Source organism: Saccopteryx bilineata, chromosome 1, assembly GCF_036850765.1.
Source record: "Saccopteryx bilineata isolate mSacBil1 chromosome 1, mSacBil1_pri_phased_curated, whole genome shotgun sequence".
Lineage (NCBI taxonomy): Eukaryota > Metazoa > Chordata > Mammalia > Chiroptera > Emballonuridae > Saccopteryx > Saccopteryx bilineata.
The window spans coordinates 70,310,434-70,331,220 of NC_089490.1; the positions used below are offsets into that span (position 1 = coordinate 70,310,434).

At 38.1% G+C, this 20,787-nt stretch overlaps 1 protein-coding gene across 1 annotated transcript in view; it reads left to right on the forward strand.

The window, feature by feature from the left end:
- Nucleotides 1–16,917, forward strand: part of UFL1 (UFM1 specific ligase 1) — a 32,729-nt gene extending 15,812 nt beyond the window's left edge. Inside the window, exons 11-19 of the mRNA XM_066254340.1 lie at nucleotides 651–771; nucleotides 2,935–3,051; nucleotides 9,161–9,278; nucleotides 10,667–10,833; nucleotides 11,289–11,419; nucleotides 12,123–12,203; nucleotides 13,303–13,388; nucleotides 13,906–14,086; nucleotides 14,702–16,917. Coding sequence (XP_066110437.1) covers nucleotides 651–771; nucleotides 2,935–3,051; nucleotides 9,161–9,278; nucleotides 10,667–10,833; nucleotides 11,289–11,419; nucleotides 12,123–12,203; nucleotides 13,303–13,388; nucleotides 13,906–14,086; nucleotides 14,702–14,920 — 1,221 coding nt within the window. The 3' untranslated portion in view covers nucleotides 14,921–16,917. The remainder of the gene's footprint in view (nucleotides 1–650; nucleotides 772–2,934; nucleotides 3,052–9,160; nucleotides 9,279–10,666; nucleotides 10,834–11,288; nucleotides 11,420–12,122; nucleotides 12,204–13,302; nucleotides 13,389–13,905; nucleotides 14,087–14,701) is intronic.
- Nucleotides 16,918–20,787: the final 3,870 nt, after the last annotated feature.

Genomic DNA, 20,787 nt, shown 5'->3' on the forward strand with positions numbered 1-20,787 from the left:
TATGTTTGTTACTATCAAAATTAATTAGTTCCTCAGACAACCAGAAGGGAAATAACCATTTTTAACATGAAAATGAACTTTTGTCATTAGAAATTTAGAACCCTTTTCCATGATGAATAACCAGTTTCTAAACTGGGAAATAGTTTGTTTTTGTTCTTCACATATAAAAGTAGAAATCAAGAATGAATCCAGAGAGGAAAATGTTAATATGCTAAGTGTGCTATTCATATATGCTCATTATGGTGGAGTGGGGCAGGTTCGAGTTTGCTATCTTTCTAGTAATTTCAGGTATGCAGGTATGACAATGGACTTGGGAATCTCGAAAAGAAAGGGAGTAAGGGTCACTTGGTAAGCAGGGTAAAACCAGCCAGTAGCAGCTGAAGAGGACTGCATCTGGTGCTGTGTGACCAATTGTTCAGTGACCAGATTAGGTTTCTCATTAGCTGATAAAGATACAAAAATCCAAGCAGAGTAAAGGAAGAGACTGATTTTTGGCAAAGAGAAATAGTCTCAGTGACAGCTGCGAGACAAATTAGTTCTTAGCAATGAAACCAAAGGTAATTTGGGTGTGAGTATATTAACAACTCTTATTTTATAGTTTTTGTAATGTTGTATATTTTGCCTATCAAAAAAAGCATGTTTTATTTTAGGAAATGAAAAACAATCCTGTTCATTTAATCACTGAAGAAGATCTGAAACAAGTCTCCATTTTAGAAAACATTAATACAACTAAAAAGGATAAAAAAGATGAACGGAGAAGGAAAGCAACAGGTAATAAATGATTAACATGGAAGACCCAAATATGAGATGAGTTTTTTATTTGTTGTGGTGAACTCTGCGTTTCTTAGGCCCTTTGAAATTCCTTTTATTGGGTCTAGTTACATTTGACTGTTAATATTAACCAAGTCTTCTAATGAATTAAATTTTAATTCTATAAGTGGAAATATTGGTAATTATTCTGTTTATTTGTGAGAGCTAAGATAATTTATGCTTGGCCCATCTGCACTCTCCCCCTCCCCCTCTGTGTCCCAGCCCAGGAGCCCGTTGTCTCATTCTCATTTGGCAAGCTTGTGTACCTCAAGGCCTTTGCACTGGCTATTCTCTCTGCCTGGAATGTGGTCTCCTGAACTCAGGTGCTGGTTCCCTCTTGTCATGTAGAGATCAACTCTAAATATAGACAGTTCTTCAGAGAGGCCTGCTAATTGCCCAGAGTAGTGGACACACTCAGTCTCCAGTATATTATCTTTCCAGTTTTCTTTTTGTAATTACTTTTATCACTATGCTGTGTTTCATTGTTTGGCAATCTTGTCCATCTTGTTTTTTCCCTAGATCTTAGAGCCCTCCCTGACATACTTTAGGTGCTCTATAAGTATTTATTGAAAGAATAAATTTTCCAAAGAGATACTGCTTCTTTAAATTTACTTTTTTAGTTTAGAATCACTGGAAATTATTGTAGGCAGCACTGGTTTATTAATATCTTGCATTTGGAAACTAACATTTTCTGTATTTTTTATGGTAGGAACAATTTTTTATTTGCTGTGGGAATTCACTCCTGTTTCTTTGCAATCACTTTTCCTCTTCAAAAGCCTTTTTCTACAGAGTTTGAATAATATTTTGAAATTTCTCTATTCTAGGAAAACTATATAGTAAATTGCTCCAATAAATCATAGTAGTATTCACAGCAGTGGATATTTTATCATATTACTTGAAGATACAGTTATAAATTCACCTTAATTGGTTGCACTTATGATAGGTATAAGTGGTTTTTTTTTTCCTTCTAAAACTTCAGGGTCATTTGGTGTTTTGTCTCAGTGCTAGTACTGTTGTATTATAATAGTTGAATTATAAAGCATGGAATGATGCCAGACGTGAATGTCTTCCCCATAGGAAACATTACCAAATGCTATTAAAAACACATTCACTTTAGAATTGTGCTATTAAAAATTGTATTTTTCTATCATAAAAGTACAGAAAAATAAATTAGAACTTAGAATTATATGATATGATAACATTTGAGGTAATTTTACTTGGAACTTAAAAAAATCTTTAGTTTATATAAATTATTGGAAAAATGAATTTTTATGAAGAAATATATTTTCAGTATTTCAGCCCCACTATTATATAAGTATTGTTTTGTTGAATCGATACTTTAAATGTAAATATCTAATAGAAAAATACCTCAACATTGTTTACTTTTCTTTATAGTGTTTTAATTTGTTTTATAATTTGTGTTTTATTTTGTTTCTTTAGTCTTCATTTTGACCAGTAGGTGATTAATATCTATATTTTCCTACTAAACCGATTTATTATTCATGGGCCACATTTTTAGGTGCTCTATAAATTTTATTGTCAAGCATTGCTTTAACCCCAAGGATACAAATATTAGATATGCTTTCTGCTCTGAAGAAGTTTATCTTATTGAATGAGGGAAGAATCAGGATGTCTCCTGTAAACATGGGTAATTTTTCAGCCAAGAAGAAAAGACCAAATAAATTTGTGAACTACTGTAATGGGGTATTCATGAGGCTGTGGCAACAGAAGGACAAATAAGGGTACATTTCTTTTGGGGAAGATATAAAAGGAGGTAAGTGAATATATTGGGCCAAGAAAAAGTAGGACAGAGCTACAGGAAAGAGGAGTCTTTAGAGAAGGAGTAAGAGACTGCATTGGAAGCATGTAGGCTTTCTGAGTGAGTTGCTCAAATTTGAGAGATTTTATATTTATTGATTTTTTTATTTTATTTACAAACCTTTTGTTTTAGTAGAGAAACTGTGACATTAAAAAGTGGCTAAATGTTTAATTATTTGGCTTCTATGTTTAATTATTTGGCTTCTATTTTTCCTGCTCTAAAGTTAAATATGACAACATAGTTTCATTATTTTCTAAAAATAAGAATTAAGTTAGGTAATACTAACTAATGTCATCTTCCACCAGAGGGCAGTGGAAGTATGAGAGGAAGCGGTGGTAGCAATGCAAGAGAGTACAAGATTAAGAAAGTCAAGAAGAAAGGAAGAAAAGATGATGATAGTGATGATGAATCATCTCAGACTGGTTTGTAGCATTATTTTACTCTTCATATATGCATTTCTTTTAACTTTTTCTTAAGATAAATATAGTTAGGTGTATATGCTTATACAAGAAGTCCTTGCTTTGCAGCATCAGTGGGCATTAATTTGTTACCACAGTTAAGTTAAATGACATTAGTCCCCCCAACAACATGGTTCATATTTCAGTGATCAAGGTATAGTAACTGATTAATTGCATTAAGTATTAACTTCGCTGCTAGCTCCCAAGCCCGCACATCAGCACATAAATAGCAGATATGCACCATGATCTGTGACTATCACATCACTTATTTCAGTTTGTCAGTGATAGATCACTGTGCATCTCTTGTTCACTTTATGCACCAATGAAGCATGTATTTGTGTTGCCTCATTGTTTTCCAGTGATAAATCCATGTGACAGTTTACAAGAATGGATAATCAAAAGAGGGAATTGTCCAACAAAGATGAAAGCGCAGCAAATAAATGAAAAGTGATAACACTAGAAATAAAATATGAATCAAGAATAAATGGAGTTATGGAGAAAGTAGTGGACTGTGGGAATGTTGACATTGCCACTGTTCAGGGGACCTAGCTGTGCAGCCAGAGGAACTTGGGAAAGGTGCACTTAATGATATAAATGAGGAAAGTTGTGCAAAAAGGATGAAAATGTCTTAGAGGATGTGAAGTTGGCACATTAGAGAAATTATCAGGGATGTTTCACAGTGTTTAAAGGACAAAGGATAAGACGTTGTCGAGTTAAAAATGGAGTAAAACAACTTACCAAGGCATAGAAAAGGCGCTTGCTCTGTACTGTAGATTACACGATGAGGAAGAGGCAAGCCGGCTCAAACTGCTCTTGATTCGTTTTTCACAAATCATTCTCAGCGTCTGTGATGAGCTAAATTATAGTTACTAAAATATAAATACTCGTTTTATTTTTTATTTCCCTACACATCTGTAATCACCAGTAAGAGATTTTAATGTTTTTACATACATTTTTAAAAGGTCACAACAATCGTAAACTTATGCATTATTATTAAGAACACTTTGCATAGTTTCAGCTTGCAGTCATTTTTATGGTACTATACTGCTTTGCAAAACAAATTGCAATGATTTTATGGGGTTTTTTTTGTTTGTTTGTTTTTTGTTTTGTTTTTATTCATTTTAGAAAGGAGAGAGAAAGGGAGAGAGAGGAGAGAGACAAGGGGGGGGGGAGAGGAGCAGGAAGCATCAACTCCCATATGTGCCTTGACCAGGCAAGCTCAGGGTTTTGAACCGGCGACCTCAGCATTTCCAGGTCAACGCTTTATCCACTACGCCACCACAGGTCAGGCGCAATGATTTTATGAAAAGTGTATTTCTACAAATTTAAGTAGGAAATAATTTTATACACACTTAATTATCATGAAACACCTAACTGGTTAGTTGCTTCTATGTACAAAGGAAAAGGAAGTGTGTGTATATTCTTTTTGCTACACTTGTTAGCGTTTGATGTGGTTAAATTAGCAAGGGGCATCTTACTTTAGTTTTCTAAATTATGATACTTTATGTTTCTGGGGGTTTTTTCCTTTGCTGTTTGTCAGCCTGAGACCCATAGTTTTTCTTTTTTTTTATTTAGAAAATTAAATTTAACAGGGTGACATTGATCAACAAAAGTACATAGATTTCAGGTAAACATCTCCACAGTATTTGATCAATTATATTGTATAATAAATCCATCACCTAAGGTCAAATCATTTTCTGTCACCTTATATTTGTCCTTCTTTACACCCTTTCCCCAATTCCCTCCCCCTGGTAACCACTGTACTCTTATCTATGTCCACGAATCTCAGTTTCACATCCCACCTATTTGTGAAATTATACAATTTTTGCTCTTTCTGATTTACTTACTTCATTCGGTATAATGTTCTTAAAGTCCATCCATGTCATTATTTCTTATGGTTGAGTAGTATTCCATTGTGTGTATGTACCACACCTTTTTTAAACAGTCCTCTATCTAGGGGCATTTTGGTTGTTTCCAAGTCTTGGCCACTGAACAATGCTGCACGGTGTACATGGGGGTGCATGTGTTTTTAATTGCCAGTGTTTTTGAATTTTGGGGGTATATTCCCAGTAGAGGGATTGCTGGGTCATACAATAGTTCTATTCTTAAATTTTTGAGGAACCACCATACTTTCATAATGGTTGTACTAATTTGCATTTCTGCCAGCAGTGAATGAGGGCTCCTTTTTTCAACATCCTCTTTGACACTTACTACCTGTCTTGTTGATAATAGCCAGTCTTAACAGGTGTGGGGTAGTATCTCCTTGTAGTTTTGATTTTCATTTCTTGACTAGCTAGTGAGGATGAACATCTTTTCATATATCTGTTGGCCATTTGTATGTCTTCTTGGGGGAAGTGTCTGTTCAGGTCCTCTTCCCATTTTTAATTAGATCGGTTGCTTGTTTGTTGCTGAGCTTTGTGAGTTCTTTATATATTTTGGATATTAACCCCTTATGGGAGCTGTTGTTTGCAAATTATCCTCTCCCATTTAGTTGACTGCCTGTTTTGTTGTCAATTTCTTTTGCTGTGCAGAAGCTTTTTAGTTTAATATAGTCCCATTCACTTATTTTGGAAGGTTGCTTCTGTTTTCCCAGTAGGTGTCGCTGTACTATAAGTTTTGGCTCTGTGTAATCTTGGGCAGAACTCCCCTGAGATAATACTGTTGAAATGATGTAGGCAGGGCTGCAGTCGCATCGGTAGGTGGGGCGTGTTGTGAGGACTTTACAAGTTTCAGCGTTGCAGCTTTATGCCTCTGGATATACAGCTTTAGCAATGGCGGTTTCAGGTCTCTGGGTGCTCCTCCCCACTTCTCACAGACCAGGGGATCAGATGTGGAGCACTCTGCCTCTCAGGGGAGAGAGTGGCCCCAGAGAATCAGTTGTGGGGGGTCCGCCACTGCCAGTCTTCCTACAGTGAGGAGAGGTAGGCAGGATCTGGGAACCTGGGGGGGGGGGGCACACTTTGGTCTTCTCCGTGACTGCACAGAGTATGGGCTATCAGCAGAGTCCCGGCTGCAGGGGCTGTGTGTGTGTTGAGCTCTGTGGGTTGAGCACATGCAGAGTACCACATGGGCCAAACTCTGTGGGCTAAGGATGCACCAGGAGTTCGTGTGCACATCAGTCGAGTGCGTGCCAAGCGCTGCAGGCAGATTGCAAGAGAAGCACAGCAGGCAGTCCACAGGAAGCAGGGCCATGATTCTGTGCTCGATTGTGCTCTCCTTAGTTTAATACCTTCTCTTCTGCCCCTTAATCTCTCCACCTTTCCTAGCTCAAAATAAAACTCAAGCAGAATGAGCCTCTCTCCCTCAGTTCAGCAAGTAAAAAGAAAAATCCAGTCTCTCCAGCTTCTCTCCTTTCCACATAACTTAAAATGTGTCACCACAGATATGTTTTATCTTCCAGCCCCCTTTTCAATCCGTCCCTCCCTTCAGACCATTCAGTGAGCAGGTCTTTCAGGCATGACCAGTTGGGGTTCCCTCACTGTATTATAGTTGTTCAATTTGTTCACATTTTAAACGGTGAGATCAGGAGTATCTCTCAAGCTGCCATTTTTCTGATGTCACTTCCCATATGTTTCTGTCTTTACAAAACAACTTAAACTATACCTCACACTTCCTTTTTTCCAGCAAAAAGAAAAAAAATTTGAAGTGATGATATTTGAGATTTTTATTTTACCTCTTCTACAGAGTTCATTATATGTGGGCTAGAGCTAGGTGATACAGAGATCAAGTGACATGACTTCAGCTGTTAATACACTACTACTTGTAATAACATGGTTACCCAAAATCTGTCTTTAAAATATTTTAAGATAGGTAAAAATAGCTATTATTCTTATGCATAAAACAATAATAATTAAAGGAAAATTACCTTCATAGAAATTACTAACTCTACCCTTATTTTAAATACTATGAAGGCTGTCCTATGTGGGTTTTAATTTTTCATTGATAAATAGATTTCTCTATTCCCCAAATGCAGTAGGGGTGTGAGTGAAAGTGCATTTAAGAAAAAAACTTCTCTAATTAATATCTGTGGCCTTGAGTAATTATACAGTGGGGCATGTGATATTCCTTTTGTACATAAATTATGGAGAGGGGCTATAAAAGTACAGTTTACCACTCTACCTAAAAAATTTAATTTTATTGCTTTTGAAAAAGGATTGTGTTGTAATCACTGAAATTGGGATATAACTAGGTACTCAGCTAAGATAGAAGGTCAACTCAGTGTGAAAGATCACTAGAAGGAAATACAATGTAATAATTTTAAATGCTTGCAGGAAGCAAACAAAGAAATCAGAAACTATTGCCTGACCATGCGGTGGCGCAGTGCATAGAGCGTTGGACTGGGATGTGGTGGACCCAGGTTTGAGACCCTGAGGTCACTAGCTTGAGCGTGAGCTCATCTGGTTTGAACAAGGCTCACCAGCTTGAGCCCAAGGTCCCTGGCTCGAGCAAGGGGTCACTCGGTCCCCTGTAGCCCCCGGACAAGGCACATATGAGAAAGCAATCAATGAACAACTAAAGAACTGCAACGAAGAATTGATGTTTCTCATCTTTCTCCCTTTCTGTCTGTCTGTCCCTATCTGTCCCTCTCTCTGACTCTGTCTCTCCCACAAAAAAAAAAAGAATCAGAAACTAATTTGTGTAAAGGAAGAATAGCAGCTCTCAAAAAGAAAGGATAGTACTCATCTATTTTAAAGCTGTGATCTCAGCTACTTATATCTTGAACCATAGTAAAAATTGAATTTTGAGCTATTCTATTTTTATTTTTAAAGTCTAATTTTTAGAGTCAGTACCTAATTTAGATTAAAATAATCACTTTTATAATTAATAAGGAAAATATTGTTAGCTTTCCTTGTCTGCAATCTGTACTTTTCCAAGTAAGTGAGTAGGTATGACATTTCCACAATTAACAATTATTTCCATTACAATAGCTGCATACAAATTTTCCTTGGTGTGTAATTATTTTTGAGAGCAAAAATAAAATTTGAGGTTTCTTTTTAATCTAAACCTTTGCAAAAAGACAATTTTTAGCTTAAATTCTACTTTAGTTGTGGTTCACATGATTAAAAGAGTTCTCCTGAAGAATCTTAGATAAATTATAAGGATGATTTGATTTTTAGTAAATACTCATTTTTAAAGAAGGAAATTTTGCTGAGAAGCCATTGTTCAAAAAAGAGAATTTGACCCTGCCCAGTTGGCTCAGTGGTAGAGCATTGGCCCGGCATGTGGATGTCCAGGGCTTGATTCCAGGTCAGGGCACACAGGAGAAGCCACCATCTGCTTCTCCACCCCTTCCTCCTCCTCCTCCTCCTCCTCCTCCTCCTCCTCCTCCTCCTCCTCCTCCCTCCTCCTCCCTCCTCCTCCTCCTCCTCCTCCTCCTCCTCCCTCCTCCTCCTCCTCCTCCTCCTCCTCCCCCTCCCCCTCCTCCCCCTCCCCCTCCTCCCCCTCCCCCTCTTCCTCCTCCCCCTCCTCCTCCCTCTCTCTCTCTCTCTCTTTCTCTTCCACTCCCATAGCCATGGCTGGATTGGTTCTGGCTCCAGGCACTGGGGATGACTCCATGCGGCCTCTGCCTTAGGCACTAAACATAGCATGGTTGTGAGCATGGCCCCATATGGGCAGAGTATCGGCCCCAGATGGGGGTTGCCAGGTAGGTCCTGGTCGGGGCACATGTGGGAGTCCATCTCTCTATCTCCCTTCCTTTCACTTGGAAAAGGAGAAATCGAGAATTTATTCTTTCCTAAAAGATTTCCATTTACCTGATTGTTTGGATTTCTAACTACTTTTTAGATAGGGGGAAATTATCTTTATTATTTTCTGATAGACTTGTAGAAAACAGTCATAAAATGAAGTTAGTAAAATATAACAAAAAAATTTTCAAAATGCCACTATACATCCTATTTTTTAAATTATTTTTGTAAGTTATTCGATATTGGCAATTTTGGTGACAGAAAGTATCAGAAGTTTTGTGGTGGTCAGTGAATGAATTACCACCTTATTAAATGTGTTAATGGGAAATAATTTCCTTTATGTTGCTATTTGTTTTGTTGTTTTTTCTCATTGTTCTTTTCTATTATAGGAAAAAAGAAGCCAGAGATCACATTTATGTTCCAGGATGAGATTGAAGATTTTTTAAGAAAACGCATACAAGATGCTCCTGAGGAGTTTATTTCTGAACTTGCTGAGTACTTAATAAAGCAAGTATAAAAATGTATTTTTTTCTGTCTAATGATAGAAATTCAGTGAGTTATTAAGTAAAATTTTCACCAAGATGATAGAAGACATATTTTGGGTGTGTTTTTTTCAAAGCTCAACGTTTAATCTAGTCACCGAATTCCAGGCTCTGTTTGCCTATAGAGGTAGTTCAGCAAACATCTCAGTGCTTTGGAGAGACAAGAAATAAAAGGCCAGAGTGTGGAGGTGTTCTTGTTCACAGTCCTGTTGGGAGAAAACCACCAGCACTAACCACTGGCTGGTTGTTCTCTTCCATAGCATGAAAAGTAACGTCTAAAAGGAAGAAAGATAATTTTCTATCTAGAGATGACAGAAAGTACACAGTGCACTGTTAGAGAGAAAATGAAGAAAGAAACTGCCTTGGAAGAGAATAAATTTAGACAGCACTAATGTAACATGAACCATGCTAAATTTACTTTTATACTGAAGTCAAAGAAAGTGTTTTTCACTTGACCATTACCTAATGTGGTCTTATTTCAAAGTAGTAGTCCCAGTGAATAAGCTTGTATAAATGCAATCTAGGAGCCCAGTGCATCTAACCATTTGAATTTAGAAATTTAGCTTTTCTAGTGAGGTTTTATTTTTAATTTAAGTGAATATTTTTGTTCATAAATATATTACATAATCATATTTTTATATGTAAAAAGCTGAAATAGATACTAATTATTTGCCATTACTTTAAATAATCTTTTCTGAATTAAACATGGAAAGTTTTGGCTTTTGGAGGGTTTTCTTTATATACATTATGTTTTATAGTACTTTAGAAATGAAGAATTTAAGGTATTATTCCTCAGAATGGGTAACAGGTTTATAGTCTACCATTCTCCAAATTAACTTTCAAAAGCTATTCTGAGTTTCATTTGAATTGAAGCTTTTTTATTGTTTTTGTTGTCTTTAGCACAATAACTATAAGTAGACTGCTCACAAAAATTGGGATCAGGGAATGTACGAATACTCCAGTACTTTCAGCCTTTTGTATAGTGAGTGCATTTTCACAGAAGAAATAAAAGTTGGTTTTACATCTCATTTGCATCATCAAACTTTCTTTGACTTGTCGTTTGCTTTTCTGATGTTCTTATTTAATTTAAAAAAAGCAAATGCTTTTTTTTATCGCTTCATATTTATTTTGAAATATCCCCTAATTTTTGTGAGCAGGATATTTTAAAATTAATAAAAATAATCCATATAAGTTACAATTCCTGGGATAGAAGACAGATTCTTATGAACTGTTCTCCAAATCTTATTTATTTAAAAAATAGAAGTGTTTTCATAAATCTTATTTCCATAGAATCAAAATTTTTTATCTATGTAAACCCAGTACATTTTAATTAACTATTTATCTTGTTTACAGACCTCTTAATAAAATGTACCTTGAGGTGGTACGTTCAGTCTTCATGTCTTCAACAACTTCTGCTTCTGGAACTGGCAGAAAGCGCACAATCAAGGACTTGCAAGAGGAGGTCTCCAACCTATTCAACAATATTCGATTATTTGAAAAAGGGATGAAGTTCTTTACAGGTATACTTAATTCAATTTTTTAAATATTTTTTTAAGTGAGAAGCGGGGAGGCAGAGAGAGTCTCACATGCACCCAACCAGGATCCACGTGGCATGCCCACAAGGGGGCGATGCTCTGCCCATCTGGGCCATTGCTGTGCTGCAATCGGAGCCACTCTAGCACCTGAGGCAGAGGCCATGGAGCCATCCTCAGCACCCAGACCAACTTTGCTCCAATGGAGCCTTGGCTGTGGGAGGGGAAGAGAGAGACAGAGAGGAAGGAGACGGGAAGGGTGGAGAAGCAGATGGTCGCTTCTCCTGTGTGCCCTGGCCAGGAATCAAACCCAGGACATCCACACACTGGGCCAGGGTTCTCCCACTGAGCCATTCAGCCAGGGTCTAATTTTATTTTTTCACTCATTGATTCTCATATTTTTTCTTGGACATTCATTTTAATAAAGCACCTTTATTTTTCAGATGATACACAGACTGCTCTTACCAAGCACTTGTTAAAGACAGTCTGTACCGATGTCACTAATCTCATTTTCAGCTTCTTAGCTTCGGATTTAATGATGGCAGTTGATGATCCTGCAGCCATTACAAGTGATGTATGTTAGTGATTTTCTTGCCAGTCTTGATGTATTTTGTTTGAAATCTGAGCATAACTTATTTAGTCACATCTGAAGTAATCTAAAAAGAAAATAAAGTACAGGAAATAGTTTGTAGGAAAAAATATCAAGATTTTTAGGTCAAGTGTATATACTAAACTTATATATGTGGTTGCTAGCAGGGTTAGTAATATAACCAGTCTATTAAACAGTAATGATACTTAGTTATTTGGGAACAAGCAGTTTTACTTTTTCCTAATTAATTTGTTATGTCACAGCCCTTATTCCTACTGAGTTGCAAGTCTTTTAACAATATCCATGCCAGATTCCATAACTTTGCAGTCATTTTCATTTAGTGCCACCATCTCATTTCAATATTTACACTAGTTCTGAAGAGAATTAGAATCTCTGAAGAGAACGTGCATGCCTGCTGCTCCCGACCCCGTCTTCCTTACACTGCTGAGGCCGCTGGAAGGGACAGGGCTATATCTGTTGTTTTTGGCTGACTGGCTATTGGCTAGCTCTCTGATTTGAGAATGTTTTTAGCATATTATTATCCCTAGTTTGAGATATAAAATTCAAGAACAAAGAAATTCCATTCAAATTCTGTTATAGTAATAAATACACATTTTGTTTCATTCTGTTTGCTTTTATATCCACCACATGTCAAAAACATAATACCTAAAGAATTTTTTCCCTGTAGGTAAGAAAAAAAATTTTAAGTAAATTATCAGAAGAAACTAAAGTAGCCCTCACAAAACTCCATAACTCTCTGAATGAAAAGGTAAGTATAGTTTGATTCTATTTAGATATATATTAGGGCTAGACTTTGTGATCTTTGAGGAGATTTTTATTGGAATAATTGTAAACTAAGTCTGAAACTGGTATTCTGAACTCAAATACACTTTTAGGAGGTAAAGGGTGACCAAGCTGGGGGCAATTTACCCTTTTTAAAGTCCTAAATCACAATTTCAAATTTAATGACAAAATAACCTTTTTAAAAAATTGTATTTAGGGTGTAAAATTATAAAACAGTTTTGGCCCTGGCTGGTTGGCTCAGTGGTAGAGCATCGGCCTGGCGTGCGGGAGTCCCAGGTTCGATTCCTGGCCAGGGCACACTGGAGAAGCGCCCATCTGCTTCTCCACCCCTCCCCCTCTTCTTCCTCTCTGTCTCTCTCTTCCCCTCCCACAGCCGAGGCTCCATTGGAGCAAAGATGGCCTGGGCGCTGAGGATGGCTCTGTGTCCTCTGCCTCAGGTGCTAGAATGGCTCTGGATGCAACAGAGCGATGCCCCAGAGGGGCAGAGCATCGCCCCCTGGTGGGCAAGCCGGGTGGATCCCGGTCGGGCGCATGCGGGAGTCTGTCTGACTGCCTCCCGTTTCCAGCTTCGGAAAAATGAAAAAAAAAAAAAAAATTTTAAAACAGTATTAAGTGGCTGTATTTTTTTTATTATTATTAAGTCAGAGGCAGGGAGACAGAAAGACTCCCACATGCACCCCAACTGGGTTCTATCCGGCAAGCCTGCTACAAGGCAATGTTCTGCCCATCTGGGGCCACTGCTCTGTTACTTGGCAACTGAGCTATTTCAGCGCCTAAGGCGAGGCCATGGAGTCATCCTCAGCACCCAGGGCCAACTTGCTTGAACCATTTGGCCCTGGCTACAGGAGGAAGAGAGAGAGAGAAAGAGAGAGAAGAGAAAGAAGAGGGAGGGGTGGAGAAGCAGATGGTTGTTCCTCCTGTGTGCCCTGACCAGGAATCAAACCCAGGACTTCCACATGCCAGGCCAACGCTCTACCTCTGAGACAACCAGCCAGGGCCATGGTTGTATTTTCTTAAGGCAGCCTGTTCATAAAAGTTAATCATTGTATTAAATACTTTTTCAGAGCATTGAAGACTTTCTTTCTTGTCTGGATTCTGCAGCAGAAACCTGTGATATTATGGTGAAAAGGGGAGACAAAAAAAGGGATAGGTAACATTGACTTAATCTGCATTATTAATAAATTCTTCAATTTGCTATATCTGAAATTGGAATTTGACTGTTAGAATATTGCATAGAGAACTGTTGTGACTAAATCATTGTACAACTTTAAGCATATATTCAGTCTTAATATATTTCATTGTCCCTCTCTTACTTATCTTGGTAAGGTAGCAGAGTTCTTTAATCTCGTAGCTGATCAAGCCTAGGAGCTTTTTATTAGCTTTGAGACCTTCTTTACAGGAAACCTGTAAATCAGTGCTCTTCTGTTTGATCCCCTACAACTCAAAATAAAAAGCATACTTTGAGTATGCCTGCTATATTGTTTTTTCTATCACTTTCTAGCATAATTTTCCCATGCCATTTAGGGTTGTATGTGTCTGTATGCCATATTTAAAGGCCTCTTAACATGTTTATTGAACTAAATAATTAAGCTAGAGAATTTAGAAATGAATACAGAAGGGAAGAACTGAGCTTGCTGAGATTCTGTGTGTATTTGTTGTTTGTTTAGGCAGATCTTGTTCCAGCATCGACAAGCGCTGGCTGAACAGCTAAAAGTCACAGAAGACCCTGCTCTGATTCTGCACCTCACATCAGTCCTGTTGTTTCAGTTCTCAACCCACACCATGCTCCATGCACCTGGAAGATGTGTCCCACAGATCATTGCTTTTCTTAATAGTAAAATTCCAGAGGTATTACATTTTCTGTGCACTTGTTACTTTTAGAGATTTTAGATTGCAGATATTTTAAATGGATAGATGTGAATACCAAGACATATTAATATTAACATCATCTTCCTGTTTCCATGAATGCAAACAGTGAATTAGGAGTTCGATTTAAAAACTCAGTATAGCTCAGGAATCGGATCCTATCAGATCACAGTAAAGAACACACTGAGTTTGGAAATTAAGCTTTTGGCAAAGATATAATAATGTCTAGTCTTTCCTTTCAGCTTACTCACTGTTAACCTGTCCTTCAAGGCCCCCTCAAAAAAGTCTTGTCCTGTATAAATTCTTCTGAGAAGCACCTCAACTAAAAGTAACTTTAGATTCTTTGAACTTCCATGTCAATTTGTATCTTTGGTGATAGAACCTAGCTAAATTAACTATTAAAATAACTGTATTTGTGTTTTCTCTCCAAAAATGTAAACTTGAGAGGAGGGACCTTCCTGCATTCAGCTTCCTGCTGACATGACCCATGATTTGCCAAGACCAAGACCTTCCATGTGTCTTGGCAGAACACACCTCACTTTGTTCCACAGAAAATTAAATCATGTTTGTTAACTTTGCTTTTTTCTTTTTTCATAGGATCAGCATACTCTTTTGGTGAAGTATCAAGGACTGGTTGTAAAGCATTTAGTTAATCAAAATAAAAAGACTGGGCAGGGTGATGATCCCTTGAGTGATGAATTAGACAGAGTACAAGAAGATGTCACCAGCACTACTCATAAAGAACTTCAAGAACTTTCTTCGTCCATTAAAGACCTTGTTCTCAAATCCAGAAAATCATCTGTGACAGAAGAGTAAGGATCTTGGTTTCTGTTTGCTCTGCAGGAAGCATTTCCCCAGAGTACTGGTGGGTAGTATAAGAAATGTTTACTTTAAGTCCCCAGCCCCCCACAGCCCCTCCCACACACAGTTAGGTTTATTTGCTTGTCATGTACTGAAGAATAAATTTTCTGGTATCTTTCATTTCTAGGAAAGGACTCATTTGTTTTATATTTTGAGTGGCATCATTATATTTATACATATTAGAAACTTACAATATCGTCATATTTTTAAAATATATCTTTTTGGTGTCAAAATTTTTAATTGTATATTTTATTTTAAAATTAATAGAGAATACTTCAAACGGAACATAGCAAAATTTGCAAACTTTTTTTTTCACTAAGCCCTTACTCTTATTTCTGGCAAGTAGAGGGCCTCCCATCTTCCCCACAGGAGTGAACTTTTATGTGGTTGGGGTCCTTAGGGATGTCTTTACAGCTGCAGAAGAACACCTGAGGGGCCCATGCACTGCTGTGCTCTGCTCTAAAACAAGATGCTAACAGGAGAAAGAGAAAAAAAAATTTACTGCTAATACGTATGTCACATTTTAACAATAGAATAACTAAAAATTTTATGCAAATATTTTTCTTCACCCCAGTTTGCATTTCTAAATGTTAATTAGTTAATCAGTAGCCACTCAAGCACCTAATACTTTGTTGTAAGGGAATTTACAAATGCATTTAAATCATTGCAACCATTTTCTTTTCAAAAAGCAAAATCCTTATAAAAAAAATAGGTATTCTCCCTGGCCCGTTGGCTCAGCGGTAGAGTGTCAGCCCAGCATGTGGAAGTCCCAGGTTCGATTCCCGGCCAGGGCACACAGGAGAATTGCCCATCTGCTTCTCCACCCCTCCCCCTCTCCTTCCTCTCTGTCTCTCTCTGCCCCTCCTGCAGCCAAGGTTCCATTGGAGCAAAGTTGGCCCAGGTGCTGAGAACGGCTCCATGACCTCTGCCTCAGGTGCTAGAATGGCTCTGGCCACTAGAAAGCAAAGCCCCAGATGGGCAGAGCATCGCCCCCTAGTGGGCATGCTGGGTGGATCCCAGTCAGGCACATGCTGGAGTCTGTCTTTGTGCCTCCCCACTTCCCACTTAGGAAAAATACAAAAAAAAAAAAAAAAGTATTCTTGTATTCTAAATATCATTAGTAGTTAAAACATGAATTAAGCTAATTAAAACTAAAATAGTTCCTTGGAGTAATCATTTCACCTTAATGAGTTTTAAGCAACAATTGATTATATATCAAAATTAATTTATTTTTAATAGTTAAATCTCAAATATTAAAAAATACTATTTTATATTATGCCTTATGTGGCATTTAAAAGTGTATGTTTTAAAATATTTGAATATAAAAATCAATCTTCCTACCTCTAATTCTAGATAGAGTATTAATACTGAGTGAAAGGAATTATATAATTGCTGACAAATTATTATTATGAAAGTTGATAGAGAAGTGTAACATAAATTTTAAAATGTTTTTCCACTGGGAATTTTATATTAATGTATTTTCATAGGGCAAAGGAGGAAAAATGACAAATCCTCTTTGACCACAAACTCTAATTAGTTTTATGTGCTTATTCAGCTTTCAAAATATTGAACACTCAACATAATTTTTTATTTAATCTGTGCTCAAGAACATTATCATTTCTATTTTAGCAAATACCAAAGTAATCTTTGTTTTTGTGAAATTATATTATAGACAATAAAGAAATAAAATTTTTCTGACTTTATTTCATGAAAATAAGAATAAAAGAAGCAAAGCAAATAAAAAAACCATTCTTATTTTGTTTGTATTTTTCATTTATCATAAGGTTTTTATTCATAATAATAAGTTTTATTGTTTTTGTAAATAAAACTATATGGCTAATTTTTTTATGTAATCTGATTGTTAATAAAAAATTGTTAAATCTTTACTATGATCTTCATGGGCAAATTTAAGAATGTTATTTAAAATAAAGTTGCCTGTTTCTTCTATTAAATGTTATCGAACTTTGAAGCTTCCTTTTTTAAAATTATTACTAGATTAATTAATGCATGCATTTTATGTATTTACATTAACTTACTATATTATTCTTACAAAAAAATAATTTCATAGTTCTCAAGTGTCTTTAATTCCTTGAAAATTTACCATTAATGAACCATTTCACCCCAGTTAGTAAACCTGTTCATCTGGCTAGATTTCAGCAACTGTTCATTTATACTCTTACCAGCTGCTGTCTTCTATTGCAACTACAGTAGAAATATTTTAATAACATGCTCAGGTATTCCTATCCGTGTGTTCCCTCTCTAGATCACGTTTCTGAAGAATCAAGGAGAAACCCATTTTTGACCATCAGAGTCAGTGAAGAGTGGCATATCTTATCCAAATCAGGATATTTTTAGAAAAAATCTTAAGACTAAATTAAAACAAATATAGAAGTTGCTTAACTTGAATGTAGAACCATTGAACCTTTTAGAAAAGGAACTTTATTCAGACTAGGAACCACCAAGGTTGAGGCCAAGAACAAAATGATCTGAAGTATAATGCAGCCCATAGATGGAGAAGGAATAGTTCCTTCCTTCCTCGGAAATGCTGCTGGACCCAGGGCCAAATGGGGCGTTTTTCTATCAAACTTCTGTGAGGTGGGTGGGGGTGGGAGTGATGGAAGGTTTGCTTTCCTTGACTAAATACCCATGATGCCTTCACCCCAGTGTAAATGGAGTTACAGTAAAAAATGCATATATAAACTCTGGGATGTACACTTCCACAGAAGCCGGGAGCACTACTAAAGTGGCCTCCGATTCACACAACCTGCCTTACCTTGAAGGCCATGCTAAGCAGACAGAAGAATAAATAAAACCCAGAGGAGACTTCTTCCAAAAAAACCACCTAAGAAAGAAATCCTGACTTTCTGGCTTTCAGACACAGTCTTTTCTATTTACATCACACACAAAAAGGAACAACTGGCCCTGGCCGGTTGGCTCAGCGGTAGAGCGTCGGCCTGGCGTGCGGGGGACCTGGGTTCGATTCCCGGCCAGGGCACATAGGAGAAGCGCCCATTTGCTTCTCCACCCCTCTCCTCTCCTTCCTCTCTGTCTCTCTTCCCCTTCCCCTCCCGCAGCCAAGGCTCCATTGGAGCAAAGATGGCCCGGGCACTGGGGATGGCTCCTTGGCCTCTGCCCCAGGCGCTATAGTGGCTCTGGTCGCGGCAGAGCGACACCCCATAGGGGCAGAGCGTCGCCCCCTAGTGGGCAGAGCGTCGCCCTTGGTGGGCATGCCGGGTGGATCCCGGTCGGGCGCATGCGGGAGTCTGTCTGACTGTCTCCCCCCGTTTCCAGCTTCAGAAAAATACAAAAAAAAAAAAGGCAATAACTAAACTGGCATTAAATTTTTTAAGTTCCTGGTATTTGTTTCACCAGGCTTGCCTCTATTTGTCTTGTATTTCTTTTCAGTGATTAGTAGTGAACTTACCCGGATGTGTATTTGAAGAGCAGGAAGAGGGATTGTATTGTGGTGTGATGGAAGAAAGGGAGGAGCAAAGCCTTGGCTCAATAATCTGGGTCCTTAATGACAGCTAAGTGCCAGGAATACTAATGTAAATCTTAAAATTTTGCCTTGCTTTCAAGGAGATGGGAAGATTTCGCAGTTATAGTTCAATATGTACAGTGTTTGAGATAAGTCGACTATCAGAGGATGCTCTGGGAGAAAAGTGGAAGTCAACCTGCCTTGCACAGCAGGGGAGGGAGCTGAGCGGAAGGGAAATGACTGGAACCAAGTCCTGAGGGAGAAACAGGGCCAGCCTGCTGAGTAGGGGGAGGACACCAGGCGTGTCTGGGCAGAGAAAGGGCATTCGGAAGTACCGGGATGTGAATTAATGTGAAGTCATTTGAGAAACTAAGGCAGTGGTCCCCAACCCCTGGGCCGCAGACCGGTACCAGTCCCTGGGCCATTTGATACCGTCCGCAGAGAAAGAATAAATAACAACATTATTTCCGTTTTATTTATATTTAAGTCTGAACGATGTTTTATTTTTAAAAAAATGACCAGATTCCCCCCTCTGTTACATTCAAGACTCACATTTTTTTTTTTTTTTTTTTTGTATTTTCTGAAGCTGGAAACGGGGAGAGACAGTCAGACAGACTCCCGCATGCGCCCGACCGGGATCCACCCCGCACGCCCACCAGGGGCGACGCTCTGCCCACCAGGGGGCGATGCTCTGCCCCTCGGGGGCGTCGCTCTGTTGCGACCAGAGCCACTCTAGCGCCTGGGGCAGAGGCCAAGGAGCCATCCCCAGCGCCCAGGCCATCTTTGCTCCAATGGAGCCTCGGCTGCGGGAGGGGAAGAGAGAGACAGAGAGGAAGGAGGGGGTGGGGGTGGAGAAGCAAATGGGCGCTTCTCCTATGTGCCCTGGCCGGGAATTGAACCCGGGTCCCCCGCACGCCAGGCCGACGCTCTACCGCTGAGCCAACCAGCCAGGGCTCAAGACTCACTCTTGACGCTTGTCTCGGTCACGTGATACATTTATCCGTCCCACCGTAAAGGCTGGTCCGTGAAAATATTTTCTGACATTAAACCGGTCCGTGGCCCAAAAAAGGTTAGGGACCACTGCTCTAAGGGATGAGAAATTAATGGTCTGGGGAAGTGAGATAAGATGAAGCTAGAGAAACCAAAGGGGGCTCACGAAATGCCTTGTACACTAAGCTAAAAAGTATAATCATTGTCCTGCAAACGGGAACCTTTAGAAGATTCAATTAACCAGGGAAATAAGGTGATTAGGTTTGTCTTTTCAAAAAATCACTCTAGCAGACCGTGAAATTAACCAAAGTCTTCTCAAATGTATATATATTCTTGTGAAAGCAATGTTTCCCCTTTCTAAGAGGTGTGAAGTTAATGTGTCCCTGTCTTTCCCCAGCCTCTCATAAAAAAGAAGCATGGACAATATGTCTTGCACAAAAAGGAGGCAGTCTTCTTGGCTTGGAAATAATTTTATTTAGATGCTAGTCCACCAAGAATAACTGACTAATCAAGCCAAGACAAAGGTCCCAAAAGTTTTTTTTCATTTCTTGTTAGGAAATGTAAAGAAGAAAAAACACTTTATCAAGTTGTTTACCTACTGAGTTAGTCTTTATTCACCTAAAATGTAGCCTTTAACCTACTGTTATATCTACTTACAGGTTAGATAATTGATTGAGGGTAGAATATATAGCTGTTTAAATAGTATCTAATAAACAAATGAACTTACAGTGAATGTTCTCTATTTTTTCATCTTCTTTCCCACCTAAATTAAGTCCTTGCTCAGGGTAACTTTTGGTGTTGAAGAAAACAAATCTGAGAGATAGAAAAATAAAAGAGAGAACACTATTGCATAATGTATTTCATGCTATTGCAGCCATCATTCACAACCATTTCAAAATATTTAAGATTTGGAAAATCACTCATAGTATATTAAGGAAAAAAAGGTACAGAGTTGTATACAAGGTAGTCTTGGCTTTCTAATTAAATATCTATAAAATTTGCATAGAAACATTTACATAAACATTTTCTTGAATGTTTATATGGGTGCTTACATAATATTTTAAAGAGATGTGGGTAAAAATTTGAGATGTGGCTGTTTCTCAACTTGCAAGTCATCTTAAATTCTTTTTTGATTCTTATCCCCAATTGTCTGTGAGAAGCATGTCTTTAGAATTAATAAAACTGATATTTTTAAATAAATATTTCATAGTGATATAGAGAAACAATAGAAGAGGAGCAGGCTGAGGCAGACGCCATTTGTTTTATCTAAATGAGAAATGTGCGGACCTGAATGCGGGGCGATGACACATTTGAGAGAACCAGCAGAAGTGACGAATGACGATGGTGGAGAGCG